The sequence below is a fragment of the Geotrypetes seraphini genome, chromosome 13, assembly GCF_902459505.1.
Source record: "Geotrypetes seraphini chromosome 13, aGeoSer1.1, whole genome shotgun sequence".
Taxonomy (NCBI): domain Eukaryota; kingdom Metazoa; phylum Chordata; class Amphibia; order Gymnophiona; family Dermophiidae; genus Geotrypetes; species Geotrypetes seraphini.
The window spans coordinates 67,052,776-67,070,797 of NC_047096.1; the positions used below are offsets into that span (position 1 = coordinate 67,052,776).

The 18,022-nt window shown below is 39.0% G+C and overlaps 1 protein-coding gene across 2 annotated transcripts in view; it reads right to left on the bottom strand.

The window, feature by feature from the left end:
- Positions 1-6,202: 6,202 nt before the first annotated feature.
- KRT222 (keratin 222) overlaps positions 6,203-18,022 on the bottom strand; it is a 70,979-nt gene continuing 59,159 nt past the window's right edge. For both annotated transcript variants that reach the window (XM_033918746.1, XM_033918745.1), the window contains 2 exons: positions 10,339-10,444; positions 6,203-6,857 (listed from right to left, as the gene is read on the bottom strand). In XM_033918746.1, coding sequence (XP_033774637.1) covers positions 6,641-6,857; positions 10,339-10,444 — 323 coding nt within the window. In that variant the 3' untranslated portion in view covers positions 6,203-6,640. The remainder of the gene's footprint in view (positions 6,858-10,338; positions 10,445-18,022) is intronic.

Sequence of the window (18,022 nt, forward strand, 5' to 3'; positions counted from 1 at the left end):
CTACTGAATTACCCTCCCCATGCCAGTACAGCATCTGACTTGGACGTTATTTCAAAATGTCTTTCTTTGTGCTTTTAAAAACCAGCAGATGCATACATTTGTACCTGCTCCAAAGCTGATGTAGATGTGTAAACCATTATCCTTTGTGTGTACCCGCATATTTTATAAAATACAAGTATACATATAAAAATTTCCATTTCTAATGTCTCAGAAATAGACACCATAGGAAGATCACTTATAGTGAAACCTGATACCAGAGAATTTTGGTAGGGTCTTTGACTCCTTCTTAGAATCCTTTTCTTCACTGCTATTGGAAACACAGGTTATAACCTGGCATTCCATATTATGTGAGATCAATCACACTCAGGCCCCTCTGAAGAACAGAAACCTTGTCTCCAAATCTGAATTCCAGACCTCTTTATTATCGCTTTTATCAGATACTAATTCACACCTCTTAAGAGATCGCACATCTTTTCAATCACAAGATCAGGCATCCTTCACACCAGATCATACAGGTAAGGAATTATCCTTATACAGTACATTCTCTTCATTTAATCTGTCCTCTTTGACCATCTTTTATGAAATGTTGCACTCCAACTGGCTTACATCTTCACCTCATAACCCACTTCCTTCTAAATTTATAAAATCATTTGTGCTTTCATTTATCTTATAAATGGCCTGTTCCAGCCTCTATTTTGGAGAAGAATTACATCATCAGTCTTTGATTCAAGGATAACTCAATAGATAATTCTATTGAGTTAGGCCCAAAAAGAAATCAGAAGACTACAGATTATACAAAATACATCTATTAAATTAATTATGGGGGCCAAAAAGTTTGATCATGTCACTCCTCTACTACAAAAGGCTCATTGGCTCCCAGTTGCGCACCGAATATTGTATAAATTAGCTTTACTCACCTTTAAATCATTGTTATATAAAACTCCATCATTTATTTATAAAGACTTAATTCCTTACGCTTCTCAAAAAACTTTACGATCTAATGAACAACTGTTATTGGTTATTCCTTCTCTAAAATTCATAAATACTCGAAGACAATATATCTTCACCGTTACTGCACCACAAACATGGAATTCTCTCCCACTATATTTAAGGGTAGAGAAAAATCTTGAAAAATTCAAAAGCCAACTTAAGAGCTTTCTTTTTAAAGACGCTTTCAATACTTAATTGAAATGCTAATTGCTCTTTATTACTTCCATTCATTCCAGTCACTTGAAGATTTCTTTTATAAATTTATTTTGTTTTTCCCCATCCTTTTGTAATTTACCCTCAATGTTCTCTCCTTTCCTATTATAAATTGTATTTCTTTCCCCTCTATCCTAGTGTTTCCTGTAGTAATTTGTCTAGTATTTTAATGATTTTTATGTTTTTATTTATATTATTGTTATGGTTTTATCCTGTATTTTTCTGTATATGTAAATCGCTTAGTAATTATGATAGGCGATCAATCAAATATTGAATAAACTTGAAACTTGATAATTACAAACTATTGTTCAGTAGTTAACTTGCCATTTGTCTCCAAGCTAAAAATTGGTATCAAACTAATTGGGGGGAGGGATTCTGTAGTTAAAACTATAGCCTCAATGCCCTGTGGTTATGGGTTCAAATCCACACTACTTGTGACTCTGGGCAAGTCACTTAGGGCCTCTTCTATCAAACTTCACTAGCAGTTTGTAATCCGGTGAGCCGCGCTGCTCCTGATGCTCAAGAGTTCCTATGAGCGTCAGGAGCAGCGCGGTCCATTCAGCGCTAAAAACTGCTAGCGCAGTTTGATAGAAGAGGCCCTTAGTCCCTCCATTGCCCCAAGTGCATTAGATAATGAGCCCACTGGGACAGACAGGGAAAAATGCTTGAGTACCTAGATAAATTCATGTAAACCATTCTGAGCTCCCCTGGGAGAATGGTATAGAAAATTGAATGAATGAATAAATAAATATAATAAACAATGATATTCTGGACAAGACTAATTTATAATCAATCTGGTTTTCATAGTACAGAAAAAGCCCTCTTAGGACTAACATTCATAGATCAGGATAAGGCTGTCATCTTTTTGTTGCTTGATCTCTTTGCAGCCTTTGATTTAGCAGGCTAGATTTCCTGATCTCCGAGCTCTCCATGATTGGAATTTCAGAAAATGTCCTGATGGCGTTTACTTCCTACCTTCATTGTAAGACATATTCCATATTGTGGGATGATTCATTTTCTGTTCCTTATAGTTTCACCTGTGAAGTTCCACAGGGCTCCTTATTAGCTCTAGTTTTGTTTAATATCTTTATGGCCCCAGTTCATACACTAATTCATGCCCTGGAGCTGACAGGTTTCACTTATGCAGACAACTTTCAGATCTTAACCATTCTTGATCGCTTGTTGTATGCAGGTATTAATTCTTTCAATATAAACTTGCCAGAATTGCTAATTGGCTAAAGGGGCACAAAATGGAATTAAACCCTGAAAAAAAACAAAGGGAGTGATCTTCGATGTCATGGTGTGCAATCACTTGAGTTTCCTCCTTGAAGATCTTAGGGGTATACTTAGATGAGGATCTACTTTTTAAATCGCATATTTCATATATTACAAGAAATGTTATTACAAACTACCCATCATCTGATCAGTAAAATCCCCTTTTACCACTGATGCTCTAAAATTAATAGTAATCTGTACAATGTTTAGTAATATTGATGTAACTCTCTTTTGAAAGGTACTCATGCTACTGAAATTTGGTGTCTTGTGTTATTACAAAACATTGCTTTTAATGTCATTAAAGAGGCAAAGAAATGGGATCACATTACCCAATCTTAAAAGAGGAACACTGGCTACCAGTCTCAAGTAGGATAACCTTCAAGATCATTTCTTTGGTATATAAAGTCTTTCACTCTCATATACCATTTTCTCTATCATGGTATCTTACCCCTTACACATCAAAGACTATTGAGATCCTTACAATACAGCTTATTAGTAGCATCATTGTTTTGCCACATTCACCCAGACCAGGGGTAGGCAATTGCGGTCCTTGAGAGCCGGAGCCAGGTCGGGTTTTCAGGTTATCCACAATGAATATATATGAGATAGATTTGCATGCACTGCCTCCTTTAGATGCAAATCTATCTCATGCATATTTATTATGGATATCCTGAAAACCTGACCTGGCTCTGGCTCTCACGGACCGCAATTGCCTACCCTTAACCTAGACTCAGTCAGAAACTATTTTCAGCATCACAAGCTCCTCCCTCTAGAATTATCTCCCAAACCATCTATGGATAGAATATACAAACTTTAGGAAATAGCTGAAAGCATTTCTTTTTAATGATGCCTTTGAAAACTGATGTAATAGGAAGTGGTAAATGGAACCTGTTGACATGATTGGAACATGGGCTTTAACAGAATAATCTTCTTTTCCTCTCTACTATATTTTTGGATGTAATTTTCCTCTACTTTCTTTATTTTACACTGCTTCTTTGTATATTACTTTTGTGAACTTCTGTGTTGGGACTTCCTAACATCAGTACCGTATATCAAGCTAAATAACTATCTATATCTATATAAACTAATAAACTTACTAATAAACTACAGTGCCTACACTGCACCTTTATCTCTACTCTGTCCAAACTGTGCCCCTAGGAATACCTTATGTAGATATGCATACATATGAATGTACATTTCTCCCAGGACAAGCAAGCAACATATTCTCATGTGGGTGACATCATCCACGGAATTCAGTACAGACACATACCTAGTGCACCATCACTTTAAATCCTTAGGCAGTGCTCATAACACGCACATGCCAGTGCCTTCCCACCCGAAGTGGGCTCACAGGGCCATCAGTTCTTAGTTTTTCTCAGAGCTGAGAAGCTGTGTCCTCGGTTTCTCCTCAGCTCATCAAACTTAGAAGTAATTTTTGTGCCTTCACGATATTAGTATTTTGTCATTTTCTTCATATTTCATCATTTTTTTTGTTTTTTCACATTTCTCTTGAGTTTGGTTTAATTTGGTCAATTTTTGGCCTTTGGGCTACTTAATGGCAATTTTTTGACCCAGGGAATATTGACTTTATTTGCTATACTTTTCATTCTACCTCCCTGGACCATCAAGGCTTTTGAATTCACGTCAGCTGTTTTTCCTTCCATGTCAAAGAGGGGGCCGAGCAGTTTCAAAAAATATACTTGATCTAATTGGACCATTTCAGGCTCTGATCACCATAATTGGTTTGTTTAGTGTCTATAATTGGTGTGTTTAGTGTCTTGGTCCTGACCTTTGGGACATTCATTATGAACATTGCATATGCAAAGAGGTCACTAAAAGCCCACTAAATCCAGTGTGATAAACGTTTTGGTTTGGCATTGACATCCAGCATGGCAGGAGATTCAGGATCTGATGCTCACCCTTCCAGGGGAATGGACCCTAAGTTAAGAAGATGGCACACAGTAGGCTGGCTTCACAGAGCCACTGAAGTTTCTCGGTGAAACAGCAGTCCAGTTCCACGGGACTGCATCCTTTCCTCTGACAGGGGACCACCGGAAAGGGGTCTCAAGGCACTGAAGCCACAAAAAAGGTGAACTTTAAGTGAAAAAATAAGAAAAAGCAGAGCAATTCAAAAGACTTCTGCACAGATTGTTTACAGAAATTAAAACTGAATCTAACGCTGTCTGTAAGGGGGAGGAGCATGTGCTCAGAAAAGTGTGTGGCTTTCTGCAACTCCTGGATTGCGGGTTGGGATTGAACACATTGTGTACTGAATCTGGAAGGTACATAACAGAATTCATTTTCACTCTGCATCTATTGAAGAAATCTGCAAAGAGGCTACTTGGGTCTCACTGCTGTTTAGAACAACTTCAGAAGAGACAACCAGCTTGCGCAAGAAGTTCTGTAGAATCAATTCTCTACTTAAAGCCAACTTTCCTCTAACCTTGTAGGCTTTCACGAGGCTTCTGTATATTCAATGTTTAACCTCTTCCAGAGACATGATCCTGGTAGCTTGGGAATTCCACTTGTGAGAATATTATGCTCACTTGTCCTTGGAGAAAGAAAAGATACTTACAATTCTTTTCAGAGGACAACAGGCATATATTCTCACAACTCACCTCCTCTCCTAATTGGCATCTTAGATTTGTTTCTGAACTGATGGCCCGCAAACTGACTCAGGTGGGAAGGAACCTGCATGCATGTAGTATGGGTATTGTCTACAGCAGTGTATCGCAAACTGTGTGCCATGACAGAATCGCCCGAGATTCTAAGTGTGCTGCGAGATGCTGGGGAGGAGGAGAAGTGCCGGTGTTGGCTGACTGCCTACAGGACATGCCTCTCGCAGTTAGAGGCACATCCTTTAGGCAGTCAACCGGCGCCAGTGCCTCACCTTCTCTTTATGCCTCTTCCCTTCCAGCACCACCCACTGGTGGCTCAGGGCCCCATCTGAAGGTCTTTTGCACATGCATGGACGTCAATATGATGACATCACGCATGTGCGTGACATCATGTCGACATCCGTGCACTTCTGGATGCTGTTGAGCCGCAGCCACCACATTTACCCCCTCTTCTACGAAACCGCGCTAGCAGTTTCTAGTGCGGGAAGCCACGCTGAATGGCCCTCGCTGCTCCCGACGCTCATAGGAACTCAATGAGTGTCGGAAGCAGCGCAGGCTATTCAGTGCAGCTCTCTACGCTAACAACCGCTAGTGCAGTTTCGTAGAAGAGGGGGCTAGTGTGCTGTGGCTTCACAAAGTTTGCGAGACACTAGCTTAGAGATTTAAAGTGAAAGTGCACTTTGCAGTGTCCATACTGGGTTCCATATGAGAATATATAGAAACATGACGGCAGATAAAGGCCAAAATGGCTTGCTATCTTTGGAGAATACCTGCTACAGTAGCGATTCTAAACCTTTTTTGAGTCACAAATCCCTTTAAGAATCTGATGAAAGCTAAGGACCCCTTCCCCAGAAATATTCACATAAACACAACTTTGCATGCAATGAATATAATGTACTTTATTTATCAAGATTTGATTGTCTCATATATATATATATATATATGACATACACAAAGTATTATTAAACTTTAAAATAAACAATCTAAAAAAAAACCCTCTAAACCTTCACACAAGAAAAATCAGCAGTCCTGGGCTGTACAGTGAATATAAATGTTAATTTTTATCTGATCCTCACAGACCCCCCGAAACCCATCCATAGACCCTCTAAGAACCCCTGTGCTACAGGTAAGTATCTTTGCTATATGACTGTACTTTTTTTTTTTTTTGTATAAAACCAGCTTTATGCATGGAAAAGCCTTATAAAATTACCCTTTCAGAGAACAAATATGGAAACTGTTAACTTGGATGAAAAACCAATCAAAATCTAATTTGTGAATTTAGTGGAAATAATGTTGAAACAACATCCTTTGCAATGTCATGAAATCATAAGGAGCTGAAATACTGAACATTTAATGAGGGACAGTCAGAAGCAAAGATTAATAAGAATAAGGTTTTAGGCCAGTTTAACATTTATACCCGTTTTGTTTCCTCCATTCATAAAAAAATGATGCATTATCCTCATTTTCAAAGTGACTGCTGTTTTTTGCCATTTTAATTGCATTTCAAAACTGAACCTGCTGTTAGGACTGCAGTTTGCCACAGGTTATGGTGTGATAGTTGGAATGCTACAGGAACGCCTCATTGTTAGCCTCACTTCAATATCTGGTGGGTTATTTTGTTTAGTCTCTTCTGAATCCCCTTCATTAGTTGCTGCCAAGTGAAGATCAAAGCGCAGAGAGGCAGATTTTTTCCTCAAGTGAGGGTTATCCTTAAAGAATGAACCTTCCCATTCTTTGATAACTTTGTCCACTTTTTCTGGCCTGGAAAATAAACCAGCTATATAAGTATATGATTTGCATATGAAACTTTAGCGTTAGTAATAGATATTACACAGAATTAATGCTGAATTTATCTGTGTTTAAACTGTTTATTTTCAAATTATTACATATAACCTAAATGGGTATTGTTAGAAGTATTTTTGTATATTTTGAAAAGTACTACTAGTCTAGCAGGAAAGTAATAGTACTGCAGAAATATGGATAGAAACATAGAAACATAGAGTATAACGGCAGAAAAGGGCCATCGGCCCAACAAGTCTGCCCACTCAAAGAACCCTCTTTTGATCAATGCCCACTGGCTGCCTATAGATCATCGAATTTCCTATAAAATAATGTTACTGACATACAAGACCATAACTTCCGGCCAACCTCATTTTATTAACAGGCTATTTATCCCCCATCCCCCCATCGTACGTTGCGTTCATCCCTTCTTTAAGATACATTAACACTTTTCTGTCACGGCCCCCACCATCGGGAATTCAGCACCAAATTATATAAGAGAAATTACATCCCTTGATAAATTTAAAAGTAACTTGAAGGCCTTTTTTTGTATCCAAGGTGTTAAATTGGAAAGGTCTTCTGCAGTCAATATAAACAGATGCCTTAAGTGATTTTGGGGAAATTTTTATAAACAATTTTTCACTGGCATTGAATGTTTTTCGTCGACAAGCAGGACTGAGTCAGGCATACAAGTGGGTGATGTCATCCAATGGCACTGGGATGAAACTGCTCTCCCACAGCTCAGAACTTACTGCAAAATCTGACGGTTCATGAATCGGTGTAGGATGGGCTGGGGAGGGCATCAATGGGAACTCCACTAACTTGGAACATGAGGATGTTACTGGCCAGACTTTACCGTAGATAACCTGCAAACAATGGGATGGTTGCATAGGCTGGAGTGAGCTTAGATGGCAACTTCAGCGGTTGGAACCTAGGACAACACCAGGTGGACTTTATTCTATGGCCCAGAAATAACAAAGAAGAGGCAAGTTAATTTAATGAGAATAACTGATGGGCAGACTGAGTGGACTGTTCAGGTCATTTTATCTGCCGTCATTACCAAATGAATGCAAAAAAAAAAGTTCTCTAAAATTTTTCTAAATAGTTTTCAACACTTTTTTGTTGGCTCCTTCTTTGTTATTAAAAAAAAAAAAAGAAGACATTCCTTAATATCCCTCAAGATCAGTTCAGACATGTGGGTTTATCTTACTGAGAACCAACTAACTAGTGGCATCACCATTTAGGTATCTAAAGCTATGGGGGGACCACTTTTGGCAGGAAATATTGCCATTTTAGAGCCTGTGTAAGTGGAAGCAGGCCTTCCACAGCTGAGCTGGGCTGGCGATCTGCAAGCTGCAGAGTGAGCACAAAGGGTCACATAAAGTTTAGTGCCGACAGGCTTATTCTGTTAATGTGTAAAGCCTGCAGCCTCCCCGCCCACAGATGTGGTCAGGAGGGTCCTTCAGGGCCCAGGAAGCCATGGCTGGTGCTGAAAGATGAAATCCTGTAGCTTTGGAAGGCTTTCTGTGCCTAGGAGGTGATGGACCTGGTGTCCGCCTGATAGATATGGGTGACTGGATGTAGAAAGAGGATTTTTTCAAGAAATGAATTCTCACTGACCGCGCAAGTAGTGTTTCACCCAATCATATATTTTTAATGAGTATAACTTATGGGCAGACTGGATGGACCGTTCAGGTCTTTATCTGCCATCATTTACTATGTTACCCTGTTGTGCAGGGGAAAGTGATGTCTCCCCACTCAAACAATGCCATGGCAGTAGCATCTATCAATAGATAAGGAAGAACAAAGAGCCAGGGAACATAAGAATAGCCATACTGGGTCAGACCAATGGTCCATCTAGCCCAGTATCCTGTTTCTAACGGTGATCAATCCAAGTCAAAGAACTTGGCAGAACCCCAAATGGTAGCAACATTCCATGCTACTGATCCCAGGGCAAACAGTGGCTTTCCCCATGTCTGTCTTTATAGCAGACTATGGACCTTTTCTCCAGGAACTTATCCAAACCATTTTTTAAACATAGACATGCTAACCGCTGCTATCACATCCTCAAGCAATGAGTTCACTGGTAAAACAGTAGAGCATCTTTGCTGCAGCTATGTAAAAAGCTGAACATACAATAATAACCAAGGGTTAAACAGAACACACTGACCACATCAGAATACTTTTCTCTGGAGGAAGTTTTACAATTCAGTTGAAAAATGGAATTCTGATAAATAGGTGGCAGATTCAGCAGAATCTTTCTACCAATGCAGTTTAAAATTAAACATTCACACTAACACAGCAAATGATGGCAAACAAAAGCCCCTCACAATCCATCCAATCTGCTCAATAAGGGCTCTCTCTTACCCCGATGCTGTCGGGGGTTCGCGGTGTCGCTGGGAAGGAGGGCTTGGGCTCCTGCCTGCCCGATCATAATCGCTGGGGGAAGGCTGATCGCTGCAGGAGAGATGGCTCGTCTCTCCTGCCGGCGATGGTGATCGCCCACCCCCCCTCCGAACCGCGGCACTTCGGAGTGAGGATCGCCGGCAGGGGAGATGCCCTGCTGCAATGCTCACCCCAAAGTGCCGCGGTTCGGAGGGGAGGGTGAGCGATCACCATCGCAGCAGGAGAGATGAGCCATCTCTCCTTAAGTGAACGTTGCAGTAGGGGGTAGGCAGGTTGCTGGGGCTGCTGAGCTGCAGCGATCAGCTCAGCGGCCCCTTTTCAGCACTTATACCTGTTTTGACTTGGTCTAAGTCAAAACGTATACGTGCTGACTAGGCAACCTACCTAAAGTTTTGGTTATATCTGTTGCACGCCTATGGCTAGGTTGGCCCACCTCCTGCCCACCGCCCGCCCTTTCCCCTCCTCTAAAAACGCCTCTTTTCGCTCTATGCGTTTAGAGGCAGTGGAAAGGCCTAAACTGGTTTTAGATACATCTAAAACCAACTTTGATTATGGGTACTTGGACGATTAGGCTTTTTGATCGTCCAGGTACCCATTTAGGCCACTTTTTAGACATTTGTTTTTTTTATTATGAGCCCCTATACTGTTAACCCTTGAATATGATCAGTCTAAAATAAGATTGAAACATGTTATATGAATCTACTGTAGCAAGGCATTGTTTTTGCTTATTTTGTACCTTTCATGGCCACATGCTAAAAGATTTGTAAGAAACCTCATCCCCCCCCCCCCCCCCCCGAAAAATGAGGATACAAAAACACCTGCTTCAAAAGTTTTGCTTTTGTATAGAAGCAGCAAAAAACCCCATTTTGGATAGCACTATTTTTACTGTACACCAGGTAAATTTCTTCAAAATGCGGTAAATAAACCCTAGTAAATAAATTCAGTCTCTTCTCTAGCTGGATATCAGCCTGATATTCAGAAACACCGAGCAATACATGTAAGACAATTATTCAAGGTAAATACAGCTCATTTACAATTTATAAAGTCATAGTCTTACTGTAAGGTGCCACAGTCTTCAGTACTTTCTCTGACAATATTTCCATTCAGAACTATTTGCTTTGTCACTTCTGTATTTTTATCCAGGTATTTCATTACAGCACCAGCTATAAAAAATTATATTTCATTTTAGTTTGCAAGAAATTGTCATAATAGGCATTTTGCATGAATAGGAATTAATCTGATATAGTATAAAATCATATATTCCTTTTCCTATGATTTCTGTTTTGGTAGTCTAAAGCCTTTTTTTTGGGGGGGGGGCTATTAGAAGCTTCCTTTTGCACCTTTAAACTTAATTCCCAGCTACCCATCCCTCCCCCAACCTATAATCACTCTCATTTAGACCAGTCATTCCGCAGTTCCATCTAGAAACTGGTACAAATTTGCAGTGACATCAGCCTAATCACTTCATGATGGCCAAAATTCCTTCCTTTCCCGGAAGTGTGAACAATTCTGAATTTATGGAGGGTAATATTCTAACAGGTGTTTGGATTAAGAGGCCAAGTATGTACTTATATAAATACTATTTTATAAACTCACCTGGGAAGTCTTTTACTAAGCTGCATTAAGCAGATAGTGTAGGTTTTACCATACGATAGACCGTGCAAACTCATGCTTATGGCCACTGCATGTTAAAATATGATACATCTGGGATTGTCCCAATATCATATCTGTTACTCTCCACTTAGTAAACATCCTGTGCAGGTTTTTGGTTTTTTTTTAAATTCTTTATTCATTTTTCCATCTTACAACAAGTGCACAATACTACGTCATATTAACTTTTACATTTCACTTGATAATCATACAATTATGATTTGACATACAAAAAATGTATTCCCCCCAACCACACTTCCCACAAGTAATTTAATTCAAAATATCCTTTATACAGTATATTATATTTCAATCTATTAATCAGACCTTTAAAAGAACTATTTACCCTCCCCCCTCCCCCTACATGTAAATGTACTTTCATTAGGAAAATGATGTCTATTCATTGTAATAATTTGCTAATGGCCCCCAAATCTTTTTAAAATTATTATAATTCCCTTTATGTATGGTAATTGATCTTTCCATTTTATAAATATGACATAATGAATTCCACCAAAATGTGTAGCTAAGCCTATTGTAATTTTTCCAATTATTGGTAATATGTTATATGGCGACTCCTGTCATAATTAATAAAAGCTTGTTATTATTTGATGAAATTTGACTTTTTGCTCTCATTGACATCCCAAACAGAATTGTATCATATGCTAAAGCAACATGGTTTTCTAGTAAACAATTAATTTAAGACCAAATTGATTTCCAAAAAACCATGATACAGGGACAATAAAATATTAAATGATCCAAAGTCCCTGCTTCCAGATTACAATGCCAGCATCTATTAGACCTAGAGCTATCTAATTTTTGTAATCTAACAGGGGTCCAAAAAGCTCTATGCAACAAAAAGAACCAAGTTTGTCTCATAGATGCAGACACTGTACATCTCATGTTCCAAGACCAAATTCATGGCCATTGAGATGCAGAAATTTGATGCTTAATCTCAATGCTCAAATGTCTCTAAGACCAGTTCTTGGTTTTTTATTCATATATCCAGATATCAATTTATACCACTGTGCGGCTTGGTGTCCCAAAAAATCCACCTGAAAGCATAAGAATTCCAGACTATACAAATTATTAAGAATTTTCCATTCAGGGAACCCCTCCTGAATAGCCTGCTTCAGTTGCAACCATTTAAAGCTTTGTGATTTATTAAGACCAAATATATGTTGCAACTGTGAAAAATCAAGCAGTTTACCATTTGAAATATCATCATCTAAAGTCCATATACCTGCAGTAATCCAATGCTTCCAAACGATTTAAAATCCGCTAATTTGAATCTTGGAGTTTACCCATAAAGATTGATTTGTAGATTTATGTAATGGATTAGCTGTTAAATTATTGACATAACGCAACGTTTTCCATGTATCCATTAATATTCTGTTTTCTTTATATTTCCTAGGCATCTTTATACTGAGAACATGAGTTTAACACAGATAGGGATGGAGAGTAAGTATGACTTGGGAAGAGAAGAGGTTGTCAGTGAAGCTAAAGTGTTGGTCTGTACCATCATTAGCTGTCATTACTGCCAATAATGTTACCGCACATAGCATCACCTCAAAAGGAGGCGCTACTGGCTATCAAATAGCACATTTACAAACATAGATCACGTACCACAGTGGAACATGTCCCCAAACACATTTTACCCTTCATGATCAGATTCCCCCTCCCCAATATCCAATCCCTCCCTGATGTCCATCCTCCCTCCTAATCCACCCCTGACTGGAAAATAGCACCCCCTCCGCCCAGTATTACTTCCCCTGAACATATTGACTCTGCCCTCAACTGAAATCATGCCCTCCTGAGTGTCTGACCCTCCCCCCTGCCACATCCTCATGGTTAGTATAGCCCTGGACAAAAGCAGTCACTTTCCACTGCTGCCCAGTTTAGCGCTGCTATAAAAAATGTCACCTGTCTGTAAATCTCATGGTACTACTGCTAGGGATCATTCATTTCCTGTAATTGTTTATCAACATGGCAAAAATCTTGGCAAGTCTCTGGCTCAGAAAGTTGTTTCAGGGAAAAGGGGATTGGATGTGGGCCTCTGGGTTTGTAATCATTGCAACTGGTATAGTTCTATTATTGAAGAACAGAAATGGTTATCACCTTTTACTAATTTATACCATATGTGGGGAGGACCCAAAGATCATTATGACTTTGTCTTAATGAACATGGGCGAGATTCTTACCAGGAATGAGATGGCTTCATTAGTTTCACATTGGATGTTGGTGGCATACTTGGTGGAAGACAACCCCAGGAAATCAAATTCACAAGTTACAAGCTATTTAACTGAGAAGTCTGAATGAGTTAGTAGAATGGCAGACTCGCATTTGAATAGCGTTTTACATCATGTGACTGATTGGGAGCTTTCTGTGAATGTACAATACATGGGCTCTATTTTTTGCTTTTTTATTGGCATCAATGAGTTAATGAAAGATGAAAGCTACAAGAGGAAAATAAATTTGAATAAATAAAGGGGTTAATCAGCCATGGGATTAGGCAGTGAAAAATTGTTAGTTTTTAAAGTTTTTATTATTAATTCACTTTGTTTTTCATTTTAGAGAAGTTTTGACACAGAGAGGAGTGCAACACTCTGATGCTGAGTTGCAGCTCAAAATGTGATCATGTAGGTGTTATTGAATATTCTGAAAGTAGATGTTCTTGAATAATTTTAAAGCCGTGTCACTTAACAACTGCATTCCCCTTTATGGAGCACTTTTACTAAAGCTTGTTATGTGCTAATGGAAGTAATGCACACTAGATGATAAGAAGCCTATAAGTATAAAATGGGCTTCTTAGCATGTAGATTGTACCATACGTTAAAAAGCCCATTTTATACCTATGGGCTTCTTAGCATTCAGCATGTGATACTTCTGTAAGAATATGCCAAGCTTTAGTAAAAGGGCCATAAATATTTTAAAAATGTTTTTAAAGAAAGGTTTATTGATTTGTACATTTGACTGGTTTTTGAATTGATAGAGGACTGATGATTATATTTTAAATGAGGCTGCATGGAAAACATGATTAGATGTTTCATTAACCTCTAATATGATGGTCCTATATGCTTATATTTATTAAAATTTGATATAATGCCGAAGCTTACAACAGTTCTCAGTGGTTTTACATAACAGTAAAATACCAATAAAAGCCAGGCAAGAACTCCATAAAAATAGGAAAGACCTAAAATTCACAACCATATCTAAAAATAACTTGCAAGTAAAATGCATAAAAATGATAATATAATGATGTGTTGATAGTGCCAGGTAACCTCTCAATGAATGAATATGGTTAATTGGGAATGAATCAGTTCAAAAGCTAAATGAAAAAAAAAAAAATTTTTAATGTCTTAAAAGCCTTAAAGTTTGCTTCAGATCGAATGTAATTCAGAAGTTGATTCCAAAGGCCTGGTGCCAAGTAAAAAAAGCTTTAGGCTGTGTAAATTCCCATCTAGTTCTACGAACTACTGACAAAACAAGTCTATTATCTTGTAAAGATCTTAATGTTCGCCCTGGGGTATAAGGAATGGTTAATGAATTCAAATAACTAGGTTCCAGGATATGAAATGCTTTGTGAGTTAAAACTAAAATTTTAAATTTAATTCTAAAATTAACCGGCAACCAATGATAATGCAAAAAAGAGGAGTTACAGGATCACACTTGCTCTTGTGCCCTAGTAACTTAATAGCAGTATTATGTAGAGTTTGACGTTGCCCAATATTAAATTTTGAAAGGCTGGCATAAACAATATTGTTTCTAGGGGGGATAGATGAAACTCCTTCATCTATCCCCCCTAGAAACTCTCTACACCTACGCCAATGACATCCTCATCCTCCTCGAGACTGACTCGAACCTCTCTAACCTCGCTGAGAACATATCCACTTGTATTATGAATCTCCAATCCTGGGCCCAATCTGTACAAATGAAACTGAATGAGTCCAAAACAAAACTACTCTGGCTCGGCCCAACATTAGATCATTTACCCACCTCCATCCCATTACCTTCTGGACCCCCTCTTCAGCTTGAGTTTTCAAGCAAAGTCCTAGGCATCGTCATTGACTCCTCTCTCTCCTTCAATGATCACCTCAACTCTTTGATAAAAAAATGCTTCTTCTGCCTTCATATGTTGAGGAAGGTGAGATCCTGCTTTCATCATTCCCACTTTACCGTCCTCGTTCAATCTACTATCCTCTCTAGACTGGATTACTGCAATTCCATCTATATAAGCCTAACTAAGAAAAACCTCCATAGACTTCAGCTAATTCAGAACGCCGCGGCTAAGCTTATTTTCACAAAAGGCAAGTTCGATCATGTCTTCCCACTCCTCTCCAAGCTTCACTGGCTCCCAGTATACTCCAGAGTCCTCTTTAAATGTGCCTGCTTAGCCTTCAAGATCCTACATGGCGTCCTTCCTCCCGTTATCCCACTCTTTTGGAATTCCTCAAAACCACACACTACCAGACCCTCCCAAAAATTGAAACTATCATTCCCCTCTATAAAAGGTATATCCTGCACAGGAAAACTTGGAACATCTCTCCCCTTTAGAACCACAGAACTCTGGAACAACCTCTCATCCCCACTCAGAAACAAGCTCCTTCCAATCCTTCCGCAAACACTTGAAAACTTGGCTCTTTGCAAAAATCTAATCTCCTCCCATTCTCCAGTATTCTGTCCCTCTCTTTCCTCTCAGTCCCTCTCCTTTATCCCTTATTGTAGTTCCTTTCCTCTTAACTCTGTAAACTGTGCCGAGCTCTGCGCTTGCAGAGATGGCGCGGTATACAAACCTAAGGTTTAGTTTAGTTTAGTTTAGTAATAATTAAGTCTTGACATGAAAAATGTGTGAATCAAGGTATGCAAGATATTGCTATTAAAAAATCTAACTGCTCAATGTGTAAAAACCTTTTTTTACAACATTGGAAACTGGTTTGAAAATGTTAGGTGTGAATAATCACATTGAGATATTTAAATTTAAGGTTATATAAAATAAGAACATAGAATATTTTTTGAAGAGATGATATTATTTTGAGATGATTGTTGGAAAACATTGCCTTTATAAAGTAGGCATATTGAGGGGCATAATCGAAAGGGACGTCTAAGTCCATTTACGTCCAACTCGCAAGTCGTCCAAAGTAAAAAACAGCCTAGGGCACATTTTCGAAAAATACGTCCAAACTTTTTTACTTTCGAAAGTCTAATTATATGTTCTGCCGATTTGATCGTCCAAGTCGCTAAATTGTCCATCTTTATACCACATTTCCATCCAACTTTTCGTCCAAGTCCAAAACGCCTAGAATAAGCCCTGTTGGATGTGGGAGGGGTCTGCAAAGTAATGGACTGAACACCCAGACATGCCACCTAAATAGTGGGGTACCTTACAGGGCACTTTGAACTTCACAAAAAGGGTACCATGTCTTCATCTCACTACAGCTCCCTTATAGATAATGGTGAGCCCCCCAAACCACCTCTAAAATCCCCTAGGGCCTAGACCCACCTATATACCACCCCAATAGCCCTTTTGGCTGCAGAAGCCACTTATATGCCAGTAAAAAAAGGGTTTTGGGGGTGTATAGGGGACTGCACATGTTTGAGTATCAATGCAGTGATTACAGGGGCTTAAGGGCATGGGTTCTCCTCTCCATGAGTCCCTAACCCACCCCCCAAGACGACTTAAGCTGCCTCTGTGCTGGACAACTAAGCTTTCCTATGCCAGGTGATGATGGTCTGGAGGCTGAATTTTAAAGGTGGGATTAATATTTTTATGGGGGTGCGGGGGGGGGGGGTCGGTGATCACTGGGGTAGTGTGTGGGGGTTTGTTTTATGTGTTTGCAGTGCTTATCTGGTGACTTTAGGTGGGTTTTTGTGACTTAGACCATGTTTTACATGTATAACTTTCGGTTATACATGCTGTACGACTAAGTCTATACAAAAAAGTCACTGCATGAAAAATATGCATAAATAATATTTTCAAAAATTATTTCACAAATATTCAGTCTTAACTAGTTGAACTCTGCTCAGAGACATGAAGATTGTATTTTGCCTCACCAACACTGTTGGTTGTTTGGTGAGGCAAAATACAGCCTTCATGTCTCTGAGCAGAGTTCAACTAGTTAAGACTGAATATTTGTGAAATAATTTTTGAAAATATTATTTATGCATATTTTTCATGCAGTGACTTTTTTGTATACAACTAACTTTATTTAGTCACTCAACAGTAACATCATTTGATTTTGTTACCCCTTCAGTATTTTTTGTACGACTAAGTCTAAGCAGGCCCACGTCCCGCCCAACTCCCGTCCTCGATACTCCTCCCTCGTTTAGAAATACATCCAAAACCCGTTTTTAGTATCGGCACTCGGGCGTATTTGAGAAATGTTCGTCCAAGTGCCGACTTAGGTCGGTTTTTGGACATATTTCTCTTTCGATTATGAGCCCCATTACCTTTATAAAAAAAAGATATGTGAAGGACAAAAATAATTTTAAAAAAGACTTGCAGCCTATTTTATTAATACTCATAGGCACTTATGGCCCTGATTCTATAAAGTCCGCCTAAAGTTAAGTGCTGATATCAGCACTATCACTATAAAACTTAGGCGCCCATTATATATATAAGAATAAAGTTATTATTATTATTATTATAGGATCACGCTCAGCATCTAACATATAGGAGTCCCCAATTTATGCTAGGGTTTTCTATTCCTAAATTTAGGCATCGATATCAGAGCCCAACGACACCTGAATCACAAGGAGGCACCTAACTCAAAAACATACCCATGATCTGCCCCTAACAAGGCCCACTTTTATAGAATCAAGTTTTTCTATCTATGCACCTAACTTTCAATTAAACCCAACTAAAGCTGATTGTGAGGTGTTTGCCAATTTAGGCATCGATTAAGCCTATTGCTCAATTAAATTAGGCACCTTTAGGCAGACTTTATAGAATCAGGGTCTATGGGGTCCTTTTATCAAGCCGCGCTAAAAAACTAATGCCTGCTCAATGCAGGCGTTAGCGGCTAGCGCAGCAGGCGGTTTAATGCGCGGTATTCCGCACGTTAAACCCCCTACCGCAGCTTGATTAAAGGACCCCTATGT